This window comes from Salvelinus fontinalis, chromosome 10 (assembly GCF_029448725.1).
Source record: "Salvelinus fontinalis isolate EN_2023a chromosome 10, ASM2944872v1, whole genome shotgun sequence".
NCBI lineage: Eukaryota > Metazoa > Chordata > Actinopteri > Salmoniformes > Salmonidae > Salvelinus > Salvelinus fontinalis.
The window spans coordinates 6,216,860-6,244,409 of record NC_074674.1 but is presented as its reverse complement, the minus strand read 5'-3'; the positions used below and the strand labels follow the sequence as shown (position 1 = coordinate 6,244,409).

Genomic DNA, 27,550 nt, shown 5'->3' with positions numbered 1-27,550 from the left:
CACTTTGTGACATCTGATGTAAAAAGGGTTTCATAAATACATTTGATTGATTGTCTAGTTAAATAAAGGTCAAATAAAATGTAAAATATAGAAAAATATTACAAACATTTTTGGAATACCTTATCATTATAATGTTTTTATTTACAGACCCACATTCACAGTATATTATATAACAATTGCAAATGATGACTTTGACCCTTCAGAAAATAATTTTCAAAAACAGACACATTAACTTCGAGCACATTACAAACTCGCATGCTTCAAAGGAAAGAAAGCATATATGCAGAATAACAAAAAGCGTCATATATCCAGAATAATAAAAAAGCGTCACATATCCAGAATACTAAAATGAAATCGTCACATAACCAGAATAATATACTGAAATAAAGCGCCACATATCCAGAATAATATAAAGAAAGCATCTCATATCCAGAATAATATACTGAAATAAAGCGCCACATATCCAGAATAATATAAAGAAAGCGTCTCATATCCAGAATAATATAAAGAAAGCGTCTCATATCTAGAATAATATAAAGAAAGCGTCTCATATCCAGAATAACATAAATCCTACAATAGCTCCTATACAGTAGCATAAGGTCCTCAATGTGCTCCGTTCAATGGTGCCCGGAAAGAAACAGCAACATCAGAGCAGCAGTGTAATGGAAGTTCTTATGCTGTTTTACAGCAGTAGGCTGTAGGTCTGGCCATTTACACGAAAATACTAGACTATGTATAAAACAAGTATAGAATCTGTAGAATCAGTTCTAGAAAGCACACAGAGGATTTGGCTATTGTGGTTCTTCTTTTATCCTTTTCTATCAAATATGTTGAGGAAAAGATTTGTTTGTCGTATTCAGCAGATTTTTCACAAATTGCTTTACAGTACAAAGTTTGATATAAATCTCTGTTGAACTGCCAATAGTAAACACGTTTTGTTTAAATCAAATTCAATTCTGGCAGTTTTTCAACGCACAATCAAATATTCTGTGAGGCATTTATTGTTAACACACAGGGAAACACATACTGCAGTTTAGAGGTGATATCGGGTTCTTATTTGTCCCGTTATGACATTCTTCAAACAGTAAAAAGATACAATTATTTATACATCTCTGAGAGTACATCTGAAATATCACATTTGACAAATTTGAGAACTAGAAACACAAGCAGAGAGATCCAAAGCTCATTTATACACTTGCATGCAATAAACAGTGATGTTAACACTGGAAAGTGACGAAATAGAGGGAATGGGACATCAATAAAACAAAGTCACTAAAATGAATTGTCGTTTTTTTTAATCCACAACCAATCTATATCAGAAGAACACACTATTTAGTATAAAAACACCAATCTAACTTATTGCAGAAAATCCTGTGCAGTGTTAGTGGTCTTCTGTAAATTGCTTCTTACTCTGAAGTAGGCAGAATACTGTAGTTTACACTGTCCGCTGCAAGTAAGTTCAACTGCTCTAACAAGCAAGGGGGGGTTTGTATTGACAACAATAAAAAGTGAGGAAGATATATGGTATATACCCTCAGTCCTCATTGGAAGAACCTAAAGAAGTGCTTTGATGCTCTCCCACATACAGTATTATGCTCAATTATGTACATTTTTATGTTACTATTACTATTACATGTTATTTCTGACTGGACTTTAATGTTATTATTAAATATTAATATACTGCATTGTTGAGGGAGCATTGTTGAGGGAGAATTGTTGAGGGAGCATTGTCGAGGAAGCATTGTCGAGGGAGCATTGTCGAGGGAGCATTGTCGAGGGAGCATTGTCGAGGGAGCATTGTCGAGGGAGAATTGTCGAGGGAGCATTGTCGAGGGAGCATTGTCGAGGGAGCATTGTCGAGGGAGAATTGTCGAGGGAGAATTGTCGAGGGAGAATTGTCGAGGGAGCATTGTCGAGGGAGCATTGTCGAGGGAGAATTGTCGAGGGAGCATTGTCGAGGGAGCATTGTCGAGGGAGCATTGTCGAGGGAGCATTGTTGAATAAAAACATTTAAGTGGAAGGAAAACTGTAGGTGCCGATTACTGCGAGAGCTTTAGAGCCGCGGGAAGATGTTTAGGGGGGTGGGTGATAAGGAGATTTTGGTGGATGAGGGGTGTGCCTGAGGACAATTTTTATTGAGGGGAGGGGGATTTCTCTGCTCTGCAAACAGGAGTAATAAAGGCCTAGTTCACAAATTTTGTGGGGATTATAAAAAAATCAGCACACTCAGTATTCCTACTACCCTCGGCTATATTTTACAGATTGAATCCTACTCATAGATCCATTTGTACTGATTGTGACTCTGCCAAGTACTGTAGTATGACAAGAACCAAGAATGTCAGAGAAGAATGAGCGGAGAGATAGAATGACAAGGCTAAAATGTTCCTGACACACACAGCATATACAGTACATACATGAGAGCGTGACATAGTGTGACGTTAGTTTGATTTCCTTGGGACGGATATGAGAGGAGACGTAAACGGATTTCAATTAAAGAGATGAGATGTGGCGTGTGGGCTCATGGTTCCTCAGGCTGGTCGGTGGGCGTCCCTCTGTGTCCCCATGCAGCCGGCTGGTAACCCACCGGTGTCACTCAGAGAGACGTCTCACTCAAACCCTCCTGCTCAAGAGCTCAGTTGGGGTCAGAGGGGGAGACGAGAGATTGCCTGACCTCATTCAATAACAAATAGTAGGGAATAAGAGAAAACTGATCCTTATTAAAGAAGCCCATGCCTGTACAGCTACATAATATCTGGCATTGAGTACTAGCAGGCCTATATGAAATAGCTACATCTCCCAATAGATGGCAGGCCTTTATTAAATAGCTACATCTCCCACCAGATGGCAGGCCTATATTAAATAGCTACATCTCCCACCAGATGGCAGGCCTACATTAAATAGCTACATCTCCCACAGATGGCAGGCCTATATTAAATAGATACATCTCCCACCAGATACCAGGCCTTTATTAAATAGCTACATCTCCCACCAGATGGCAGGCCTATATTAAATAGCTACATCTCCCACCAGATGTCAGGCCTATATTAAATAGCTACATCTCCCAATAGATGGCAGGCCTATATGAAATAGCTACATCTCCCAATAGATGGCAGGCCTTTATTAAATAGCTACAACTCCCACCAGATGTCAGGCCTATATTAAATAGCTACATCTCCCACTAGATGTCAGGCCTATGTTAAATAGCTACATTTCCCACTGATGGCAGGCCTATGTTAAATAGCTACATCTCCCACCAGATGGCAGGCCTTTATTAAATAGCTACATTTCCCACTGATGGCAGGCCTATATTAAATAGCTACATCTCCCACCAGATGGCAGGCCTTTATTAAATAGCTACATCTTCCACCAGATGTCAGGCCTATATTAAATAGCTACATTGCCCACCAGATGGCAGGCCTATGTTAAATAGCTACATCTCCCACCAGATGGCAGGCCTTTATTAAATAGCTACATCTTCCACCAGATGTCAGGCCTATATTAAATAGCTACATTTCCCACTGATGGCAGGCCTATGTTAAATAGCTACATCTCCCACCAGATGGCAGGCCTTTATTAAATAGCTACATCTTCCACCAGATGTCAGGCCTATATTAAATAGCTACATTGCCCACCAGATGGCAGGTCTATATTAAATATCTACATCTCCCACCAGATGGCAGGTCTATATTAAATATCTACATCTCCCACCAGATGGCAGCCCTATATTAAATAGCTACATCTCCCACCAGATGGCAGCCCTATATTAAATAGCTACATCTCCCACCAGATGGCAGGCCTATATTAAATAGATACATCTCCCACCACTTGAGTGTTTCCAGTATAGAGAGTAAAGGAGAGGTGAGGAGACACTCACCAGACTGGCTTACTTGGTGATGGCGGAGGGTGATCCAGAGCGGTGAAAGTGGACTATCTGCCACTTGCCGTCACGGCGGTGCCAGATGCGTGTCTCCTCAGACTGGGCGGTGCGGGGCATGCCGTTGGTGTCGATGTACTGGGTGATGCGGATGTAAGCGATGCAGGCAGCTTCCTCCCCGATCAGGTGGATGTGGGGGTTCAGGATGGTGGTGTGGACAGGCTTACTGTTCTTAGACCACACTGGGGGAGGAGTAACATACACACAAGACAACAGTCAGTCAATGAATAAGTCATTCTATGACTGCAGGAGTTGTCACTGGTTTATGACTAGGTATGCCATAGTCTCTCTCACTGATGATGATGCTGTTCCTTTATCAATGCTTTACAGAATTAATATTTGAAAGGGTTAATTCATTTCACTCTCATTATGTTTCTCTCCATTTCTCTCTTCTTTAATTTCTCTCTTCTTCTCTTTCTCTCTTCCTTGCTCTGTCATTTTCCCAATCAGTCCAATCAGACCCATTGGAGCTGTTTCCTCTGGCTGGGAGAGCAGTGGCTGATATGAGAGGATTAGAGCGGAGCGGGTTCATCCATTACTCATCACAATGAGCCAAAAGCATTCAGTCAGCAGCCACTGTAGGAGCTAATGAACACTACATTCACTTACAAATAATGGCCCCAAGGTTCTGTTCTCCACAACTTCCTGTAATCCTAACCACATCTCATGAAATAGAAATTACATTTTTTGTCACCTATTATGAAAACCATAAGCTAGAGCTTATGAGCACATTTAAAGGACTATTAAAGCATATTCCAAAATATATATTATAAACTGGGTGGTTCAAGCCCTGAATGCTGATTGGCTGACAGCTGTGGTATATCAGACCATATACCACGGGTATGACAAAACATGCATTTTTACTGTTTTACTTACATTGGTAACCAGTTTATAATAGCAATATGGCACCTCTGGGGTTTGTGGTATATGGCCAATATACCACGGCTAAGGGCTGTATCCAGGAAGAACAGCCCTTAGCCGTGGTATATTGTCTATATACCACACCCCCTCGTGCCTTATTGCTTAATTATACTATAGTGTGTATAATATGTATACTCTCCCTTCACTGGGAAAGTAAATGAGTTGTTAGTACTGTATAGCAAGAGTTTTACAGCCCTCCTGTCTGTGTACAGCTCTGGGATTTGATTATATATCCCAAACAATTCAACACAGGTTTCCTGTAGCTTGAAACTGTCTGTGTATAATGTAAAATTCGAATTTTGAAATTGATATAGTAGGAGGGAGGGAGGCAAGGAGAGAGCAATGCAACTTACAGTTCTCAAAGTAGAAGCGATGGAAGTCCAGGCCTTCCACCAGATTACCCAGAGCTTCTGGCTCAAACGCTGTCACACTGGGGTCACACATCTTACTATAGGGGGAAGAGACACGAGAGAGAGAGACACGAGAGACACGAGAGAGAGAGACACGAGAGACACGAGAGAGAGAGACACGAGAGACACGAGAGAGAGAGACACGAGAGACACGAGAGAGAGAGAGAGAGAGAGAGAGAGAGAGAGAGAGAGAGAGAGAGAGAGAGAGAGAGAGAGAGAGAGAGAGAGAGGAGAGAGAGAGAGAGAGAGAGAGATACGAGTCAGGGATGGAGACAGTGAGACAACAGGGGAGAAAAAGAGCATGGGTTAACTTCTCTTCTGCTCTTTGGAATGCTTCAGTGAAGCGACGAGGCTGACCCTCCATGCAGTATTACTGCTCTTTGGAATGCTTCAGTGAAGGGACGAGGCTGACCCTCCATGCAGTATTACTGCTCTTTGGAATGCTTCAGTGAAGCGACGAGGCTGACCCTCCATGCAGTATTACTGCTCTTTGGAATGCTTCAGTGAAGGGACGAGGCTGACCCTCCATGCAGTATTACTGCTCTTTGGAATGCTTCAGTGAAGGGACGAGGCTGACCCTCCATGCAGTATTACTGCTCTTTGGAATGCTTCAGTGAAGCGACGAGGCTGACCCTCCATGCAGTATTACTGCTCTTTGGAATGCTTCAGTGAAGGGACGAGGCTGACCCTCCATGCAGTATTACTGCTCTTTGGAATGCTTCAGTGAAGGGACGAGGCTGACCCTCCATGCAGTATTACTGCTCTTTGGAATGCTTCAGTGAAGCGACGAGGCTGACCCTCCATGCAGTATTACTGCTCTTTGGAATGCTTCAGTGAAGGGACGAGGCTGACCCTCCATGCTGTATTACTGCTCACGTAGTATTTTGGAACATGTGACTCGATACAGTGGAAAAATGGCAGTGTTTTCTGTGTCCATGGCAGATCGCTGCATGGTTGTAAAAGGGTTGAGCGTGCGGGGAGCAGATTCTTTCCAGGCCTTTGTAATTGGCAGACAGCGTTATCATGACTGTGGAACTATAACAACCACAGCAAAAATGATGCCTCCTGCCCTGGATGGGAACTTTACTCCCTTGGTTTTGAACAGGTGCTCCAAGATGTGACAGACATGTGACGGACCAGCTGGGGTGTTGTTACTCCCCTCAGGATGCCAAGTTTGGAGATAAACTCCTGCTGAATAGGACTAAATCTGGCACCGTGTAGTGGGCTTGTGGGAGGGTCACACTACTCAAACACTTCAGATAGGCTATTGGGATATAGCCATTTACTGTTTACTCAGAGCTGCATTAGCTAGAGTTTAATGAAATACAATGGCCTTGTTATTCATATGGTTCACCCAGAGGGATCTATTTTAACAAACCTAACTTATGGTAAATCTAAGCGCTGGAGGTAGTGTTATAGGTCCAGGGGTGTGTCCGAAATATTTGAGCTATTTTCACAGCTGTTATTATGAGTGCAATAGCTGGCGGTGCCGTGAAAGGGCTGGGTTTTGATGAATGAACAAGTTGTAGTGTGACGAGCGCTTGGCCACTCACTGGCCATTCAACGCATTCCATGGATGTGCTTGTCTCCAGTTCTGTAGGTTATTGACGATCTTTGCGTTGTCATCAACTCCAATTCGTCGGGGGGCACGGAATGTTCTAGTCCTAGTCCATTGTGGATTGATTCTGAACTTTATTAAATAGCATAGGCTACAGTAACGAGTAATAGTAACACAACAACAAAAATATCCAGTGTTGCTCAATATGTTTGGAGTGTTGATTGTCAACATTGTTGTAGTTGGCATCAATGAATTGGCCCTTTACCTCACTTTACCGCACTTCACCTCAAATAAAAAATACTAGGCTCCCATAAATGTGTGAGGTAGGTTCTCAATAAGCTAGATATTTCCTCAGCCTCCCCTTGATATGGCCTTATAGGACTGAACATGTTGAATAGCCTACACTATTTTAAAAAACACCCACAAATCTAGTTGCTTCAACTCATTATTATTAAGTAACTGGTTCCACAGACTTTTTTTTGTTTACTCAACTTTTGTTACCTGAACTTAAGATTTTTAGTTGAGCCAAACTTAACTCCAACATGAGAAAACATAGGCAAAAATACTGTCAATTAAAAATGATGCGTTTGCTCAATTTGTCTCATATGTTAATTCAACTACAAATGATTATTTTTGGCCTTTTACCCCCAAAAAAGGCGGTGGAACTAGTTACACACACAGAGTGCTTTTAACATTGTGTTTTCAATGTACATATTTGACACATGTTGACTATATAGTGCATGATCGTTTACATAGTCATTATTATTCAACATGTCTTCAACTGGGATTTTAACTCATAACCGCTTGGTTCACAGCATTCCGATCATTCTGCTATGCCACAGTGTCTACACCAATTATCAGTTAATCTGACTATACTCTCATCATTGATTTGATGTAATTATTTAAGCAATTTTAGGTTTTTCTGTATAGGTGTCTAATGTTGGTGGAGGCATATTACTGTTTTAATGTTAATCTATCATTAATCAACATGATAAATAAAGCAGTTTTTGTTGAGTGTACAAAGTACAAAGTGTAGCAATACAAGTGTAATTAGTTATAGACACAGATATGGTGGCGTAGCAGGACGATTGGAATGCTGTGAACCAAGTTCAAATCCCAGGTTAGCACATGTTGAATACTATTTTCTGTATAGCCCTCACACTCCGATCCAACAGGTCCCAGACGTGCTCAATGGGATTGAGATCCGGGCTCTTCGCTGGCCATGGCAGAACACTGACATTCCTGTCTTGCAGGAAATCACGCACAGAACAAGCAGTATGGCTGGTGGCATTGTCATGCTGGAGGGTCATGTCAGGATGAGCCTGCAGGAAGGGTACCACATGAGGGAGGATGATGTCTTCCCTGTAATGCACAGCATTGAGATTGCCTGCAATGACAACAAGCTCAGTCCGATGATGCTGTGATACCCCGCCCCAGACCATGACGGACCCTCCACCTCCAAATCGATCCCGCTCCAGAGTACAGGCCTCGGTGTAACGCTCATTCCTTCTACGATAAACGCAAATCCGATCATCACCCCTGGTGAGACAAAACCGCGACTCATCAGTGAAGAGCACTTTTTGCCAGTCCTGTCTGGTCCAGCGGCGGTGGGTTTATGCCCATAGGCAACGTTGTTGCCAGTGATGTCTGGTGAGGACCTGCCTTACAACAGGCCTACAAGCCCTTAGTCCAGCCTCTCTCAGCCTATTGCGGACAGTCTGAGCACTGATGGAGGGATTGTGCATCCTGGGGCAACTCGGGCAGTTGTTGTTGCCAACCTTGTACCTGTCCCTCAGGTGTGATGTTCGGATGTACAGATCCAGGTGTTGTTACACGTGGTCTGCCACTGCGAGGACGATCAGCTGTCCGTCCTGTCTCCCTGTAGCGCTGTCTTAGGCGTCTCACAGTACGGACATTGCAATTTATTGCCCTGGCCACATCTGCAGTCCTCATGCCTCCTTGCAGCATGCCTAAGGCACATTCACGCAGATGAGCAGGGACCCTGGGCATCTTTCTTTTAGTGTTTTTCAGAGTCAGTAGAAAGGCCTCTTTAGTGTCCTAAGTTTTCATAACCTACCGTCTAAGCTGTTAGTGTCTTAACGACCGTTCCACAGGTGCATGTTCATTAATTGATTATGGTTCATTGAACAAGCATGAGAAACAGTGTTTAAACCCTTTACAATGAAGATCTGTGAAGTTATTTGGATTTTTACGAATTATCTTTGAAAGACAGGGTCCTGAAAAATGACATTTCTTTTTTTGCTGAGTTTTTATTCCACAGCCTTTTTGGGGGGGGTGAAATGCAAAAATAATTATTTCTAGTTGAATGAACATATGAGAAATATTTAGCAAACACATCATTTTAAGTTGACAAAAATGTTGTCCTACGTTTGCTCATGTTGGAGCCAAGTTTGGGCATTTTTTATTTATATTAATCAGTTAACACAAAAATAGCCTGTGGAAGCAGTTACTTAATAATAATAGTTTTACAGTGTGTTTTTGGAGGGCCGTGTCTTTGGTAACCGGACAAGAGACGCTCTTTGGAAACGGGGAGGGATACAAGCCGAATGGAGTATGCACTGCAGGTAGGCCTACTGTATGTAAATAATGCAAAAATATGTTGAGAAAAAAGCCTCACGAGTAGACCATTTAGAAATATTTTCTGGATATAGGCTACTGTACTTGGCTAATTCATGGCCAGGATAAGAAAAATACCAGACGCATTGCTGTTGAACCAGCTTTCGTACTACCCTGTAGTAGCGTAAGCGTAGTCTACTAAGGACTTGTTTTTTAATCAAACAAAATCGAAAACAAGCAAGCATTGTCACAGGAAAATTACTTACATTTTTCGAACAGGTTAAAATTGCAAAGGAGCTTGCTTAACGCCAGACGAACATATAGCCCGGAACATCTTAACATATGTGCATCGTCTTGGAGCAAATGAATGGTATGCACAGCTATTCATGATCAAGGTATTAACTTGTTCAGCCTCCAAATGGCCTTGATTGGTCATGTAGACAGTTTTCTCCCTCCTTGATTTGAAGAATTTAGTCCCAGACACATGCACTGGGAGGGATCTATCTGTAAAATCAGTAAGGACATAGACCTACGGAGGTCTACCCTCACAACCAACTCAAAGCCATCTTAGATTCATGTCTACAGCCAAACACTGACTTATCAATTACACTGTTACAGTTGAGACAAACCCTGAGTTATCAATTACACTGTTACAGTTAAGACAAACCCTGAGTTATCAATTACACTGTTACAGTTAAGATAAACCCTGAGTTAAGACAAACCCTCAGTATTGAGTAGCTTGGATGAAAGGTGCACAGAGGTGCCCAGAGTAAACGGCCTGCTCCTCAGTCATAGTTGCTAATATATGCATATTATTATTAGTATTGGATAGAAAACACTCTGACATTTCTAAAACTGTTTGAATTATGTCTGTGAGTATAACAGAACTCATATGGCAGGCAAAAACCTGAGAAAAAATCCAAACAGGAAGTGGAAACTCTGAGGCTGGTAGATTTTCAACCAAGCTCCCACTGAAATTACACCGAGATATGGATGAGTTTTCCCTTCTTACAGCTTCCACTAGATGTCAACAGTCTGTAGAACTTTGTCTGATGACTCTACTGTGAAGCGGGGCCGAAGGAGACAGGAATGAGTCACCACTGCCATGAGGTGACCATGCTTTGACCATGCGCATTCACATAAGAGGGAGCTCGTTCCATCGCTCATCTGAAGTCAATGTAATTCTCCGGTTGGAACGTTATTCAAGATTTATATTAAAAACATTCTAAAGATATATTCAATACATCGTTTGACAAGTTTCTACGGACTGTTACGGAACTTTTGGACATTTCGTCAGGTTTTAGTGAATGCGCTCTTCTGACGTTGGATTTGTATTCCAAACACGTGACAAAAAATAGCTATTTGGACATAAATGATGGACATTACTGAAAAAACAAACATTTCTTGTGGAAGTGGGAGTCCTGGGAGTGCATTCCGACGAAGATCAGCAAAGGTAAGTGAAGATTTATAATACTATTTATGAGTTTTGTTGACTGCACAATTTGGGCGGGTAACTGTATGGCTTGCTTTTGTGGCTGAACGCTGTTTTCAGATTATTGAATATTTTGTTTTGCCGTAAAGCTTTTTGAAATCTGACACAGCTCTTGCATTAAGAACAAGTGTATCTTTAATTCTATGTAAAACATGTATCTTTCATCAAAGTTTATGATGAGTATTTCTGTTATTTGACGTGGCTCTCTGCAATTTCTCAGGATATTTTGGAGGCATTTCTGAACATGGCGCCAATGTAAACTGAGGTTTTTGGATACAAATATGAACTTAATCGAACAAGACATATATTTATTGTGTAATATGAAGTCCTATGAGTGTCATCTGATGAAGATCATCAAAGGTTAGTGATTAATTTGATCTCTATTTGTGCTATTTGTGACTCCTCTCTTTGGCTGGAAAAATGGCAGAATTTTTCTTTGAGTTGGTGGTGACCTAACATAATCGTTTGTGGTGCTTTCGCTGAAAAGCTTATTTGAAATCGGACACTTTGGTGGGATTAACAACAAGATTACCTTGATAATCTTAAAATGGTATAAAACACATGTATGTTTGAGGAATTTTAATTATGAGATTTCTGTTGTTTGAATTTGGCGCCCTGCACTTTCACTGGCTATCGATCCCATTACCGGGATTGCAGCCATAAGAAGTATTAAGACAAACCCTGAGTTAAGCCAATCAGACTGCTGTATCAGTAGAAGACATGTTCGTTACCAACGTATGTTTCTATCCCTCTTTATCACTTCTCTACAGCAAGACAGAGAGTGAACAGTGAGTGAACAGTGAGTGAACAGTGAGTGAATGGGTGCAGTATGTGGTCTGTTTACTTACGTGTAGCTCTCAAAGTCTCCATTGCTGATGGCTTCTATGAGCTGCTCTGTTACCTTGATGATCTCCTGTTTCCTCACTGTGAAACATAGACACACCGCTCTGACACACCGTTCTGACACACCGTTCTGACACACCGCTCTGACACACCGCTCTAACACACCGTTCTGACACACCATTCTGACACACAGCTCTGACACACAGCTCTGACACACAGCTCTGACACACAGCTCTGACACACAGCACTGACACACAGCACTGACACACCGTTCTGACACACCGTTCTGACACACCGTTCTGACACACCGCTCTGACACACCATTCTGACACACAGCTCTGACACACAGCTCTGACACACCGTTCTGGCACACAGCTCTGACACACCACACTGACACACCGTTCTGACACCATTCTGACACACCATTCTGGCACACAGCTCTGACACACAGCACTGCTGACAACAAAGTACCATGATGAATAGGACTGTAGGACTGTAGGACTGTAGGACTGTAGGACTGTAGGACTGCAGTATTCCTGGCACTGTAATAAATAAATGAGTTGTTCCTGCTGTATAGCAACAGTTTTTATTTAGCTTTGTAGACCTTTTGTACAGACCTGGGATGTGTGCATGTGTGTGTGTTGTCTGTGTGTGTGTGTCTGCCTGCTGCCTCTCAGTGCTTTGTTGAGTGTGAGGGGGCTGTTCTCTGCCCACACTGAGAGATGCACCGTGTCAGCAGAGAGAGAGCTTCACTCCCACCAGCTCTGGGTTGCAGCTCAGAGTTGGGAAAGCAAGGTCGTGCCTTGCATATGGTGAAGAGGGGACGCTCACAGAGGGTTACATCCTCACAGTTTGTCCTCCTAACTCCCTCTTTCTCTTCAGTAAATACAGAACTGGGAGAATTCAAGCTACCTAGAAATCAGTAGAATGCAGATGATATTTGACATACAGTAGCTATTAGAGACTATGCCAGTGATTGACTGTCAAAGCTAGCAAATTATCTAGTACACATGTTTATATCGCTTGTCATGCACTTTAGGAAGTCTTTCATCTTTCATATCGCTCTCTCTCTCTCTCTCTCTCTGTCTAACCTTCCTTCACCCCCCCTCCCAACACCTTCAACCACTGCAGAGATCATTGTTCTATCTCTCGTCTCGCCCACTCTCCACCTACACAGTTTCTCTGCATCGCCCTAATTGCAGCTCTGCCACATGCATCTACCTCCTCTCTGGTGAAAGCACAATGACGTTTTCTCGAACCACTCTTGTAGGAGGAGACAAAGTGTTGAAATGTTTCCATTTGTTTCCAAAAAATCAATGAGCTGCTGTAGTCAAAGAGGGGCATTACACCTCACAGCAGGCCCGTCTCTTAGTAAGAGCAGCATTACACCTCACAGCAGGCCCGTCTCTTAGTAAGAGCAGCATTACACCTCACAGCAGGCCCGTCTCTTAGTAAGAGCAGCATTACACCTCACAGCAGGCCCGTCTCTTAGTAAGAGCAGCATTACACCTCAAAGCAGGCCCGTCTCTTAGTAAGAGCAGCATTACACCTCACAGCAGGCCCGTCTCTTAGTAAGAGGTGCATTACACCTCACAGCAGACCCGTCTCTTAGTAAGAGGTGCATTACACCTCACAGCAGGCCCGTCTCTTAGTAAGAGCAGCATTACACCTCACAGCAGACCCGTCTCTTAGTAAGAGGTGCATTACACCTCACAGCAGGCCCGTCTCTTAGTAAGAGGAGCATTACACCTCACAGCAGGCCCGTCTCTTAGTAAGAGGAGCATTACACCTCACATCAGGCCCGTCTCTTAGTAAGAGGTACATTACACCTCACAGCAGGCCCGTCTCTTAGTAAGAGGTGCATTACACCTCACAGCAGGCCCGTCTCTTAGTAAGAGGTGCATTACACCTCACAACAGTTCTGTCTCTTAGTAAGAGGAGCATTACACCTCACAGCAGGCCCGTCTCTTAGTAAGAGGAGCATTACACCTCACAGCAGGCCCGTCTCTTAGTAAGAGGACTATTACACCTCACAGCAGGCCCGTCTCTTAGTAAGAGGACTATTACACTTCACAGCAGGCCCGTCTCTTAGTAAGAGGAGCATTACACCTCACAGCAGGCCCGTCTCTTAGTAAGAGGAGCATTACACCTCACAGCAGGCCCGTCTCTTAGTAAGAGGAGCATTACACCTCACGGCAGGCCCGTCTCTTAGTAAGAGCAGCATTACACCTCACGGCAGGCTCGTCTCTTAGTAAGAGGAGCATTACACCTCACAGCAGGCCCGTCTCTTAGTAAGAGGTGTAAGGTTTACTGACAGAGAGAAGACAGGCTTTCTATCTATTTATTCCCATTCCATAGAACACGCATGCTCAAACTGGCATAAGCAACAGCAATGCAACTCCACCACCAGCCGTTATTTAACTGACTTACTCATATTCATTCATGCGAGTACTGCCTCAGTCAAGCTATTAAATAGAATTCCATACAGTAGCTATTTGCATAGCTGTATTAACTGAAATGTTTTCACAGTAGCCAATCGTCATGGTAGACCCTTCTCGAAAAACATAAGGCAGAGATTGTGAATCTGTTCTCCCCCTCTGTTAGGTTGTCAGTCATGTAAATGGACTGGAACTGAAGTAAGAGTGAACCTGTCCACAGCAGTGTTGTGCTGGTTTTAGGGTTATTTTTAGCATTATCGAGTATCACTTCCTGAGCCAGAGAAAGCCATATCTCAACAGCTCAATATGTGTGTGTGTGCAACATATATGACCCCCGTAGGATATCTGTTTAGTTTAGCAGAGCTCTATTCCCCCTGACAGCTGTCGCCCTGTCCTATTACCATGCCCAGACTGCTAGTGCTGAGGAGATGAGAGGTGAGAGGAGGGGAGAACCTTACCTCTGGTGTCTTCGTCCTCAATAGTGGTGTTGGTGCTTTCAGAGGATTCCTAGAAAGGACACACAGATGGGTTCAGAGATTCACACTCAATCATAGAAAGTGGTATTCTCTCCACACCAGGAAGTGGAAGAGCCGGGTAAACACAACACACACACACACCTCCAACAGACAGACAGCTGCCTCCCTGACTGCACCTTAAATAGAGAGAAAACAGGCTGTTTGGTTATTTCTGAGGTCTAGCTGGTTAGGAGTAGGGTGAGATATGGGAGGGAAACACCTAGAGAAGGAGAGATGGGTTACCCCCACAATGAACCCCCAAGAGCATATCATATCATCAAAAGCATCGGGATTAGACAACATTAGAGATGGGATGGTCACACACAAAAACAAAAAGAAAGTCCAGCTCCATTTTGAATGACAGCTTTATTCGCTTGTTCATTGGTTCGTTTGGATTTTTTAAAGCTATTATCACTTTCCCTGTTAGGTGGAAAGCCGAGAGGCGTGGCCGAGAGGGTGGGGAATATCACACTCACCATCAGCTGGACGCTGGAACTGGACTTCCTTTTCTGGAAGAGAAATGAGAAGAGGTTAGACAGGAACACAAAGGATGAGATGGAAACGCCAGGGAGAAGAGGGACACCTCCGTGCTGCGGAGGGAGAAGAGGGACACCTCCATGCTGCGGAGGGAGGAGAGGGACACCTCCGTGCTGCGGAGGGAGGAGAGGGACACCTCCGTGCTGCGGAGGGAGGAGAGGGACACCTCCATGCTGCATGGGGGGGGACACCTCCATGCTGCAGAGGGAGTAAAAGGACGGTGTGGCGATGTGGAGGTTGTGGTGGTGTGGCGGTTGTGGTGGTGTGGCGGTTGTGGTGGTGTGGCGGTTGTGGTGGTATGACGGTTGTGGCGGTGTGGAGGTGGTGGTGGTGTGGCGGTTGAGGAGGTTTGGCCCTTGTGGCGGTGTGGCGGTTGTGGCGGTTGTGGCGGTTGTGGCGGTTGTGGCGGGTGTGGTGTTATGACGGTTGTGGCGGTGTGGAGGTGGTGGTGGTGTGGCGGTTGAGGAGGTTTGGCCCTTGTGGCGGTGTGGCGGTTGTGGCGGTTGTGGCGGTTGTGGCGGTTGTGGCGGTGTGGTGATGTGGCAGTTGTGGCGATTGTGGTGGTGTGGAGGTTGTGGTGGTGTGGAGGTTGTGGTGGTGTGGAGGTTGTGGTGGTGTGGAGGTTGTGGCGGTGTGGCGGTGTGGAGGTTGTGGAGGTGTGGAGGTTGTGGAGGTGTGGAGGTTGTGGCGGTGTGGAGGTTGTGGCGGTGTGGAGGTTGTGGCGGTGTGGCGGTGTGGAGGTTGTGGCGGTGTGGAGGTTGTGGCGGTGTGGAGGTTGTGGCGGTGTGGAGGTTGTGGCGGTGTGGAGGTTGTGGCGGTGTGGAGGTTGTGGCGGTGTGGCGGTGTGGAGGTTGTGGCGGTGTGGAGGTTGTGGCGGTGTGGCGGTGTGGAGGTTGTGGCGGTGTGGAGGTTGTGGCGGTGTGGCGGTGTGGAGGTTGTGGCGGTGTGGAGGTTGTGGCGGTGTGGAGGTTGTGGCGGTGTGGAGGTTGTGGCGGTGTGGAGGTTGTGGCGGTGTGGAGGTTGTGGCGGTGTGGCGGTGTGGAGGTTGTGGCGGTGTGGAGGTTGTGGCGGTGTGGCGGTGTGGAGGTTGTGGCGGTGTGGAGGTTGTGGTGGTGTGGAGGTTGTGGCGGTGTGGAGGTTGTGGCGGTGTGGAGGTTATGGCGGTGTGGCAGTGTGGAGGTTGTGGCGGTGTGGAGGTTATGGCGGTGTGGCGGTGTGGAGGTTGTGGCGGTGTGGCGGTGTGGAGGTTGTGGTGATGTGGAGGTTGTGGCGGTGTGGAGGTTGTGGCGGTGTGGAGGTTGTGGCGGTGTGGCGGTGTGGAGGTTGTGGCAGTGTGGAGGTTGTGGCGGTGTGGAGGTTGTGGTGGTGTGGCGGTGTGGAGGTTGTGGTGGTGTGGAGGTTGTGGCGGTGTGGAGGTTGTGGTGGTGTGGCGGTGTGGAGGTTCTGGTGGTGTGGCGGTGTGGCGGTGTGGAGGTTGTGGTGGTGTGGCGGTGTGGCGGTGTGGAGGTTGTGGTGGTGTGGAGGTTGTGGTGGTGTGGAGGTTGTGGCCCTTGTGGTGGTGTGGCGGTGTAGGAAACCTCTGGGCCCGGCAGGGCTGTGGTCAGGGAGGAATGTCTTTGATAAAGCAGAGCTGGCAGGGCTGTGGTCAGGGAGGAATGTATTTGATAAGGCAGAGCTGGCAGGGCTGTCGTCAGGGAGGAATGTCTTTGATAAAGCAGAGCTGGCAGGGCTGTCGTCAGGGAGGAATGTCTTTGATAAAGCAGAGCTGGCAGGGCTGTCGTCAGGGAGGAATGTCTTTGATAAAGCAGAGCTGGCAGGGCTGTGGTCAGGGAGGAATGTCTTTGATAAAGCAGAGCTGGCAGGGCTGTCGTCAGGGAGGAATCTCTTTGATAAAGCAGAGCTGGCAGGGCTGTCGTCAGGGAGGAATGTCTTTGATAAAGCAGAGCTGGCAGGGCTGTGGTCAGGGAGGAATGTCTTTGATAAAGCAGAGCTGGCAGGGCTGTCGTCAGGGAGGAATGTCTTTGATAAAGCAGAGCTAGCAGGGTTGTGGTCAGGGAGGAATGTCTTTGATAAGGCAGAGCTGGCAGGGCTGTCGTCAGGGAGGAATGTCTTTGATAAAGCAGAGCTAGCAGGGTTGTGGTCAGGGAGGAATGTCTTTGATAAAGCAGAGCTGGCAGGGTTGTGGTCAGGGAGGAATGTCTTTGATAAAGCAGAGCTGGCAGGGCTGTGGTCAGGGAGGAATGTATTTGATAAGGAAGAGCTGGCAGGGCTGTGGTCAGGGAGGAATGTCTTTGATAAAGCAGAGCTGGCAGGGCTGTGGTCAGGGAGGAATGTCTTTGATAAAGCAGAGCTGGCAGGGCTGTCGTCAGGGAGGAATGTCTTTGATAAAGCAGAGCTAGCAGGGCTGTGGTCAGGGAGGAATGTCTTTGATAAAGCAGAGCTGGCAGGGCTGTGGTCAGGGAGGAATGTCTTTGATAAGGCAGAGTTGGCAGGGCTGTGGTCAGGGAGGAATGTCTTTGGTAAGGCAGAGCTGGCAGGGCTGTGTGGCCAGCAGCATGCCTCACTAATCCCAGTATCAGACACCCAGGACTGGACTGGCTGCTCCTTAAGGCCCCAGCGGGACCTGGGGGAGTTCCACCAGTGGAGCCTATCCCTGATACATGTATATAGTAACTCACACAGACTAACTTACAGAAACACACTTATAATAGTGGAACACTCACAAACAACACAAATAAAGAGACAGACTCTCCTACTGGCTTTGATACAGATTAACTATCAAAGCACTAATCCCATTAGATACCTATCTCATAGTACTGTCCTGGGACTGGACTGGACTGGAGGACACGCTTTGGGTGGGGCCAGCCGGTGTGTTCAGAGAGAATTAGCAGACATTGAAACTCCCACAATCCCATTGACTACTTGGATCTGTGATGTTACCTTTTCAAAGAGCATGTTTGATTTATTCAGTTTTGCAGAGAAGGTGAAAATAGCTTTCAACTTTCACAAAATGTTGAATAACGGCCACATTTTGAAATCATGTTTCATGGACAGTGGGTGTAATATACCCCAAAAGTCCTCCTCCAGGCCAGGCTTACTGCACGGTGAGAAGAGAACCCTGTGGAGCTGGAGCCCTACCTTCACACCATCAGTCTTCTTGTTGGCCTTGTTACCTCCTGCGCGGGACACAAAGAGAAACAGGATGATGAAAAAGGGCACTAACGCCCAAAAGACGAGGGCGAAGGGCATGGCCAACAGTCTCAGTCAAATGAAAAGAGGAGAGCAAAGGCATGGCCAACAGTCTCAGTCAAATGAAAAGAGGAGGGCAAAGGCCAACAGTCTCAGTCAAATGAAAAGAGGAGGGCGAAGGCCAACAGTCTCAGTCAAATGAAAAGAGGAGGGCGAAGGCCAACAGTCTCAGTCAAATGAAAAGAGGAGGGCAAAGGCCAACAGTCTCAGTCAAATGAAAAGAGGTAAAATAACATTTTAGAAAACCTGATCCATAAGTCTCCTGAGAAACAAAATATAATATTTGATTCAAATCAAGCCCTCTTCCTGTTCTCCACTGATCAAAAACTCAATGAGACTGTCATATTGCCGAAGAGTGACTAGGAGTATCCAAACCCAGCGGCTTGTTGAAGATTCTCTCAGGTCATTGAACTGGTCAAACAAGAGTTTTTAGGGAAATTAAGCACCATAAAATAAGAAAAACTCAAATTCCCAATGGTTCACTCCACCAGGGATCCCGACTGCTCTGCTACAGAGGCTGAGAGAGGTCCAGACTGCTCTGCTACAGAGGCTGAGCGATGTCCAGACTGCTCTGCTACAGAGGCTGAGAGAGGTCCAGACTGCTCTGCTACAGAGGCTGAGAGAGGTCCAGACTGCTCTGCTACAGAGGCTGAGAGAGGTCCAGACTGCTCTGCTACGGAGGCTGGCCGGTGGGTGAGAGAGGTCCAGACTGGGCTCTGCTACGGAGGCTGGCCGGTGGGTGAGAGAGGTCCAGACTGGGCTCTGCTACGGAGGCTGGCCGGTGGGTGAGAGAGGTCCAGACTGCTCTGCTACGGAGGCTGGCCGGTGGGTGAGAGAGGTCCAGACTGGGCTCTGCTACGGAGGCTGGCCGGTGGGTGAGAGAGGTCCAGACTGCTCTGCTACGGAGGCTGGCCGGTGGGTGAGAGAGGTCCAGACTGCTCTGCTACAGAGGCTGGCCGGTGGGTGAGAGAGGTCCAGACTGGGCTCTGCTACGGAGGCTGGCCGGTGGGTGAGAGAGGTCCAGACTGCTCTGCTACGGAGGCTGGCCGGTGGGTGAGAGAGGTCCAGACTGGGCTCTGCTACAGAGGCTGGCCGGTGGGTGAGAGAGGTCCAGACTGCTCTGCTACGGAGGCTGGCCGGTGGGTGAGAGAGGTCCAGACTGCTCTGCTACAGAGGCTGGCCGGTGGGTGAGAGAGGTCCAGACTGCTCTGCTACGGAGGCTGGCCGGTGGGTGAGAGAGGTCCAGACTGCTCTGCTACAGAGGCTGGCCGGTGGGTGAGAGGGATAGAGGAGCACTTGAGATAGGGAGAAAGAATGGGCACATTCCAGCCCTGCTCAATCACTCTATAAAGTTTGGCTATGACCCGTACAGTACACGTACCGTACAGCACGTCCTGTTGTTCCCCTAGAGTTTGTTACCGATCCTTCTACCTATTATCTTCACGCCCCCCCCCTCCTCCTGGTCTCTGAGCTGGAATCATGTTCTGTCCTCTCTCTGAGAGCTGAACCAGAGTGTCACCCCCCCCTATTTTCTTCAACATGACGACTACTTTTTGCCCTTGTGGGGACAGGGGGCCGTGTGGCGCATGGCCTCTTGTCAGCTGGGGTGTAGCCTGATTCCTGGCCCCCCTGGCCCCCCAGACCCCTGGCTCCGTGACCCCACTCTCCCCTGCTGCTGGGAGTGTGGCTATATGCTGATGGGTGTCCCCCTGGTCTGCAATGGACTGGCTCTGGGAACCCCAAGCCCTCTCCACTCTAATCATTTTATAAGTGAATGTGGCCCTCAACCAGCAGTTACACAGCACTTCTGACCCAGCCAAAAGCATAATAGGAGTCAATAGGATTAGTAAAACAGCCATTAAAAGCTGAAAGGGCAGATTTGGCTCCAGCCATACTATCTGAACAGTGAGGACTTTATAAACAGGCATAAGGCTGCAACCTTGCTGTAAATCTGTGGACTGTGGTTCTCCACGGCTATCGGGAGGGTAAAGATAGACCAAGAGTGGAGAGCGGAAAATGAAAGATGAATGGTGGTGCTTAGAGGTGCTGAGATGGTTTTACGGACCTCCAGGGTGAGTCTTATGGGGCTTGGCTTTCGGACAAAATTACCTGGCAGGTGGGGGGGTCTATTCCTTATTGGTATGAGAATGCCTACCCATTTAAAGATGACCCTTACTGCTATTATTGTCCTTGTCCATTTCAGGTCCACACATGTAATATGAGTGATTACATTTACATGTAATATGAGTGATTATGTGGAGTACTGAGAGGAGAACAATTATATTACGCTGGTTGGAGATTGGTAGGGATGTGTAAACTGTGGGCTTTGAAGGGGATCCCTCCATCTCTGAGTCTGTGAGACTGTGAGAGTGCCTATATTGACCTTATGGTGTAGCGGGAGCCTGCCAAAGACATACAAGGCTACACGCCAGAGGGAACTCCATCCTCTTAATTTTCTAACAACGTTGCACTGTGACTCCTTCATCTCAGCTGGCCCTTCCTTGCAGCCAAGGGGAGTATAAGAACGTAGAGGATTTTGACAAAACATTTCAGATAACAGCAACATAGGGATGGTCCATACCCACATAATACTGTATGTTCCACCTGCAGTGGTGGATTCCACGGCCCATCTGAGTGAAGTCATGGAGGGACTGAGGACCCAATAGCAGATGGCTCAGCCACAGTAAGTGGGTTGTAATGATAATAACACATGCACATTTGTCAAGCAGCAAATGTACATTGTGATAACTAGTGTTTGTAAGCAGATGGCCAGGCTATTCCATGGTCCCTATCACCGTTCAGCTATTGATTTACAGTCGAAGCACAACTTGGCCATCTTGTGTCAGTTTTGAACAGACATCCCAGACATCATTCTAACTTGTGACAGTGAATTAGTGTGTTGTAACGATCGGAGTGTCGGACAGGGGAGTGTCAATTGGCATGGGGAAGTGTCTTGATACATGACCAGTGAGTCTACAAGCTGTCATCATCTCCTCCCTGCTCCATGGGCTTGGAGCCCTCCAGTCTAGGACCAGCCTCTTCCCTGCTCTATGGGCTTGGAGCCACCCAGTCTAGGACCAGCCTCCTCCCTGCTCCATGGGCTTGGAGTCCCCCAGTCTAGGACCAGCCTCCTCCCTGCTCCATGGGCTTGGAGTCCCCCAGTCTAGGGCCAGCCTCCTCCCTGCTCCATAGGCTTGGAGTCCTCCAGTCTAGGACCAGCCTCCTCCCTGCTCCATGGGCTTGGAGTCCCCCAGTCTAGGGCCAGCCTCCTCCCTGCTCCATGGGCTTGGAGTCCTCCAGTCTAGGACCAGCCTCCTCCCTGCTCCATGGGCTTGGAGTCCCCCAGTCTAGGGCCAGCCTCCTCCCTGCTCCATGGGCTTGGAGCCCCCCAGTCTAGGACCAGCCTCCTCCCTGCTCCATGGGCTTGGAGTCCTCCAGTCTAGGACCAGCCTCCTCCCTGCTCCATGGGCTTGGAGCCCCCCAGTCTAGGGCCAGCCTCCTCCCTGCTCCATGGGCTTGGAGTCCTCCAGTCTAGGACCAGCCTCCTCCCTGCTCCATGGGCTTGGAGTCCTCCAGTCTAGGACCAGCATCCTCCCTGCTCCATGGGCTTGGAGTCCTCCAGTCTAGGACCAGCCTCCTCCCTGCTCCATGGGCTTGGAGTCCCCCAGTCTAGGACCAGCCTCCTCCCTGCTCCATGGGCTTGGAGTCCCCCAGTCTAGGGCCAGCCTCCTCCCTGCTCCATGGGCTTGGAGTCCTCCAGTCTAGGACCAGCCTCCTCCCTGCTCCATGGGCTTGGAGTCCCCCAGTCTAGGGCCAGCCTCCCCCTGCTCCATGGGCTTGGAGTCCTCCAGTCTAGGACCAGCCTCCTCCCTGCTCCATGGGCTTGGAGTCCCCCAGTCTAGGGCCAGCCTCCTCCCTGCTCCATGGGCTTGGAGTCCTCCAGTCTAGGGCCAGCCTCCTCCCTGCTCCATGGGCTTGGAGTCCCCCAGTCTAGGACCAGCCTCCTCCCTGCTCCACGGGCTTGGAGTCCTCCAGTCTAGGGCCAGCCTCCTCCCTGCTCCATGGGCTTGGAGTCCCCCAGTCTAGGGCCAGCCTCCTCCCTGCTCCATGGGCTTGGAGTCGCCCAGTCTAGGGCCAGCCTCCTCCCTGCTCCATGGGCTTGGAGTCCCCCAGTCTAGGGCCAGCCTCCTCCCTGCTCCATGGGCTTGGAGTCCTCCAGTCTAGGGCCAGCCTCCTCCCTGCTCCATGGGCTTGGAGTCCCCCAGTCTAGGGCCAGCCTCCTCCCTGCTCCATGGGCTTGGAGTCCCCCAGTCTAGGACCAGCCTCCTCCCTGCTCCATGGGCTTGGAGTCCCACAGTCTAGGACCAGCCTCCTCCCTGCTCCATGGGCTTGGAGTCCCCCAGTCTAGGGCCAGCCTCCTCCCTGCTCCATGGGCTTGGAGTCCCCCAGTCTAGGACCAGCCTCCTCCCTGCTCCATGGGCTTGGAGTCCCACAGTCTAGGACCAGCCTCCTCCCTGCTCCATGGGCTTGGAGTCCCCCAGTCTAGGACCAGCCATCTTCCCGATCCATGGGCTTGGAGTCCTCCAGTCTAGGACCAGCCACCTCCCTGCTCCATGGGCTTGGAGTCCCCCAGTCTAGGGCCAGCCTCATCCCTGCTCCATGGGCTTGGAGTCCCCCAGTCTAGGACCAGCCATCTCCCTGCTCCATGGGCTTGGAGCCCTCCAGTCTAGGACCAGCCTCCTCCCTGCTCCATGGGCTTGGAGTCCCCCAGTCTAGGACCAGCCATCTCCCTGCTCCATGGGCTTGGAGCCCCCCAGTCTAGGACCAGCCTCCTCCCTGCTCCATGGGCTTGGAGTCCCCCAGTCTAGGGCCAGCCTCCTCCCTGCTCCATGGGCTTGGAGTCCTCCAGTCTAGGGCCAGCCTCCTCCCTGCTCCATGGGCTTGGAGTCCCCCAGTCTAGGGCCAGCCTCCTCCCTGCTCCATGGGCTTGGAGTCCCCCAGTCTAGGACCAGCCTCCTCCCTGCTCCATGGGCTTGGAGTCCCCCAGTCTAGGACCAGCCTCCTCCCTGCTCCATGGGCTTGGAGTCCCCCAGTCTAGGGCCAGCCTCCTCCCTGCTCCATGGGCTTGGAGTCCCCCAGTCTAGGGCCAGCCTCCTCCCTGCTCCATGGGCTTGGAGTCCCCCAGTCTAGGGCCAGCCTCCTCCCTGCTCCATGGGCTTGGAGTCCCCCAGTCTAGGACCAGCCTCCTCCCTGCTCCATGGGCTTGGAGTCGCCCAGTCTAGGGCCAGCCTCCTCCCTGCTCCATGGGCTTGGAGTCCCCCAGTCTAGGGCCAGCCTCCTCCCTGCTCCATGGGCTTGGAGTCCTCCAGTCTAGGGCCAGCCTCCTCCCTGCTCCATGGGCTTGGAGTCGCCCAGTCTAGGGCCAGCCTCCTCCCTGCTCCATGGGCTTGGAGTCCCCCAGTCTAGGGCCAGCCTCCTCCCTGCTCCATGGGCTTGGAGTCCTCCAGTCTAGGGCCAGCCTCCTCCCTGCTCCATGGGCTTGGAGTCCCCCAGTCTAGGACCAGCCTCCTCCCTGCTCCATGGGCTTGGAGTCCCCCAGTCTAGGACCAGCCTCCTCCCTGCTCCATGGGCTTGGAGTCCCCCAGTCTAGGACCAGCCTCCTCCCTGCTCCATGGGCTTGGAGTCCCCCAGTCTAGGGCCAGCCTCCTCCCTGCTCCATGGTCTTGGAGTCCCCCAGTCTAGGGCCAGCCTCCTCCCTGCTCCATGGGCTTGGAGTCCCCCAGTCTAGGACCAGCCTCCTCCCTGCTCCATGGGCTTGGAGTCCCCCAGTCTAGGACCAGCTTCCTCCCTGCTCCATGGGCTTGGAGTCCCCCAGTCTAGGACCAGCCTCCTCCCTGCTCCATGGGCTTGGAGTCCCCCAGTCTAGGACCAGCCTCCTCCCTGCTCCATGGGCTTGGAGTCCCCCAGTCTAGGACCAGCCATCTTCCCGATCCATGGGCTTGGAGTCCTCCAGTCTAGGACCAGCCACCTCCCTGCTCCAGTGGCTTGGAGTCCCCCAGTCTAGGGCCAGCCTCATCCCTGCTCCATGGGCTTGGAGTCCCCCAGTCTAGGACCAGCCATCTCCCTGCTCCATGGGCTTGGAGCCCTCCAGTCTAGGACCAGCCTCCTCCCTGCTCCATGGGCTTGGAGTCCCCCAGTCTAGGACCAGCCATCTCCCTGCTCCATGGGCTTGGAGCCCCCCAGTCTAGGACCAGCCTCCTCCCTGCTCCATGGGCTTGGAGTCCCCCAGTCTAGGGCCAGCCTCCTCCCTGCTCCATGGGCTTGGAGTCCTCCAGTCTAGGGCCAGCCTCCTCCCTGCTCCATGGGCTTGGAGTCCCCCAGTCTAGGGCCAGCCTCCTCCCTGCTCCATGGGCTTGGAGTCCCCCAGTCTAGGACCAGCCTCCTCCCTGCTCCATGGGCTTGGAGTCCCCCAGTCTAGGGCCAGCCTCCTCCCTGCTCCATGGTCTTGGAGTCCCCCAGTCTAGGGCCAGCCTCCTCCCTGCTCCATGGGCTTGGAGTCCCCCAGTCTAGGACCAGCCTCCTCCCTGCTCCATGGGCTTGGAGTCCCCCAGTCTAGGACCAGCTTCCTCCCTGCTCCATGGGCTTGGAGTCCCCCAGTCTAGGACCAGCCTCCTCCCTGCTCCATGGGCTTGGAGTCCCCCAGTCTAGGACCAGCCTCCTCCCTGCTCCATGGGCTTGGAGTCCCCCAGTCTAGGACCAGCCATCTTCCCGATCCATGGGCTTGGAGTCCTCCAGTCTAGGACCAGCCACCTCCCTGCTCCAGTGGCTTGGAGTCCCCCAGTCTAGGGCCAGCCTCATCCCTGCTCCATGGGCTTGGAGTCCCCCAGTCTAGGACCAGCCATCTCCCTGCTCCATGGGCTTGGAGCCCTCCAGTCTAGGACCAGCCTCCTCCCTGCTCCATGGGCTTGGAGTCCCCCAGTCTAGGACCAGCCATCTCCCTGCTCCATGGGCTTGGAGCCCCCCAGTCTAGGACCAGCCTCCTCCCTGCTCCATGGGCTTGGAGTCCCCCAGTCTAGGGCCAGCCTCCTCCCTGCTCCATGGGCTTGGAGTCCTCCAGTCTAGGGCCAGCCTCCTCCCTGCTCCATGGGCTTGGAGTCCCCCAGTCTAGGGCCAGCCTCCTCCCTGCTCCATGGGCTTGGAGTCCCCCAGTCTAGGACCAGCCTCCTCCCTGCTCCATGGGCTTGGAGTCCCCCAGTCTAGGACCAGCCTCCTCCCTGCTCCATGGGCTTGGAGTCCCCCAGTCTAGGGCCAGCCTCCTCCCTGCTCCATGGGCTTGGAGTCCCCCAGTCTAGGGCCAGCCTCCTCCCTGCTCCATGGGCTTGGAGTCCCCCAGTCTAGGACCAGCCTCCTCCCTGCTCCATGGGCTTGGAGTCCCCCAGTCTAGGACCAGCCTCCTCCCTGCTCCATGGGCTTGGAGTCCCCCAGTCTAGGACCAGCCTCCTCCCTGCTCCATGGGCTTGGAGTCCCCCAGTCTAGGGCCAGCCTCCTCCCTGCTCCATGGGCTTGGAGTCCCCCAGTCTAGGGCCAGCCTCCTCCCTGCTCCATGGGCTTGGAGTCCCCCAGTCTAGGACCAGCCTCCTCCCTGCTCCATGGGCTTGGAGTCCCCCAGTCTAGGACCAGCCTCCTCCCTGCTCCATGGGCTTTTAGTCCCCCAGTCTAGGGCCAGCCTCCTCCCTGCTCCATGGGCTTGGAGTCCCCCAGTCTAGGACCAGCCTCCTCCCTGCTCCATGGGCTTGGAGTCCCCCAGTCTAGGACCAGCCTCCTCCCTGCTCCATGGGCTTGGAGTCCCCCAGTCTAGGACCAGCCTCCTCCCTGCTCCATGGGCTTTTAGTCCCCCAGTCTAGGACCAGCCATCTTCCTGATCCATGGGCTTGGAGTCCTCCAGTCTAGGACCAGCCACCTCACTGCTCCATGGGCTTGGAGTCCCCCAGTCTAGGGCCAGCCTCCTCCCTGCTCCATGGGCTTGGAGTCCCCCAGTCTAGGACCAGCCATCTCCCTGCTCCATGGGCTTGGAGCCCTCCAGTCTAGGACCAGCCTCCTCCCTGCTCCATGGGCTTGGAGTCCCCCAGTCTAGGACCAGCCATCTCCCTGCTCCATGGGCTTGGAGCCCTCCAGTCTAGGACCAGCCTCCTGAGCCCATGTCACTCCTCTAGAATAGTGACCTCCCCAGGGACACTGTTAAGCAGTTCTCTAGTCTGTAGCTCCGTTGGTATGGAGCTTGCAACATGGAGCTTGCATGGAGCTTGCAACGTCAGGATAGTGGGTTCCATTTCTGGGATCACCCGTATGTAGAAATGTTATGCATCCGTGACTGTAAGTCTCTTTGGATAGAAAGTCTGACAAATGTCATATATAATTAGTATTAATGAGCCCACTCTCACTCCAGAAGGGAGAGGAGGACGGTTCTGACAAGGCACCTCTACAGGACTTACCTGAGAAGTTCCGAGTCGCCAACATGGTGGTGAGAATGGCACCCTGATAAGAAGAGATGGATTGTTACATAAGAAATAAAAAAAACAAAAGGATTCATTAAAAAGTACATTTTATAATGCCACCGTGTTCTTGGCAACCAATCTTGGCTGGAATATATTATCAACAGCTTGATTAGCTTGCTTACATGTAATTTCAACAGTTTAGATTGTTGCTTACTGTCAAGGGAATAACCTAGAGTACTGTCACAGTTGTTATGTCTTAACAGCACCAAATAAAAACGTTTACATTGGCAAATAATTGGCAAAACTCAATTTAAAAAGCATTTGATATTAGTGCACGAACAATGTCCCACTGCCGTTGGGTGTGTAGATCAGACCTGGGCAGAACATAGTTGTATTTTGTAGTTTATTTGAAAAGGTAGTCTAATACAGTTTAGATAGAGTTTCAACTAAAAGGCCACTATTTTCTTTGATACTCAAATACAGGTCTCAGACATTTTCTGAAGGTATATGAATATATGCAAGTGATTTGAAAACCAAAACATATGTATTTGATGGCTTCCAAATATATGATGAAGAACCAG

General features: G+C 49.7%; 1 protein-coding gene across 7 annotated transcripts in view; it reads right to left on the bottom strand.

Moving 5' to 3' along the window:
- Positions 1-116: 116 nt before the first annotated feature.
- Positions 117-27,550, bottom strand: part of camk2a (calcium/calmodulin-dependent protein kinase II alpha) — a 99,302-nt gene continuing 71,868 nt past the window's right edge. Inside the window, exons 12-19 of one of the 7 annotated variants that reach the window (XM_055935548.1) lie at positions 26,967-27,009; positions 18,364-18,401; positions 15,165-15,197; positions 14,632-14,680; positions 11,741-11,816; positions 5,209-5,303; positions 3,875-4,116; positions 117-2,671 (exon numbers count right to left, since the gene is read on the bottom strand). In XM_055935548.1, coding sequence (XP_055791523.1) covers positions 3,884-4,116; positions 5,209-5,303; positions 11,741-11,816; positions 14,632-14,680; positions 15,165-15,197; positions 18,364-18,401; positions 26,967-27,009 — 567 coding nt within the window. In that variant the 3' untranslated portion in view covers positions 117-2,671; positions 3,875-3,883. Of the gene's footprint in view, positions 2,708-3,874; positions 4,117-5,208; positions 5,304-11,740; positions 11,817-14,631; positions 14,681-15,164; positions 15,198-18,363; positions 18,402-26,966; positions 27,010-27,550 lie in introns of all 7 variants that reach the window. The other 6 variants (XM_055935549.1, XM_055935545.1, XM_055935550.1 and 3 more) reach the window with 6 other exon arrangements.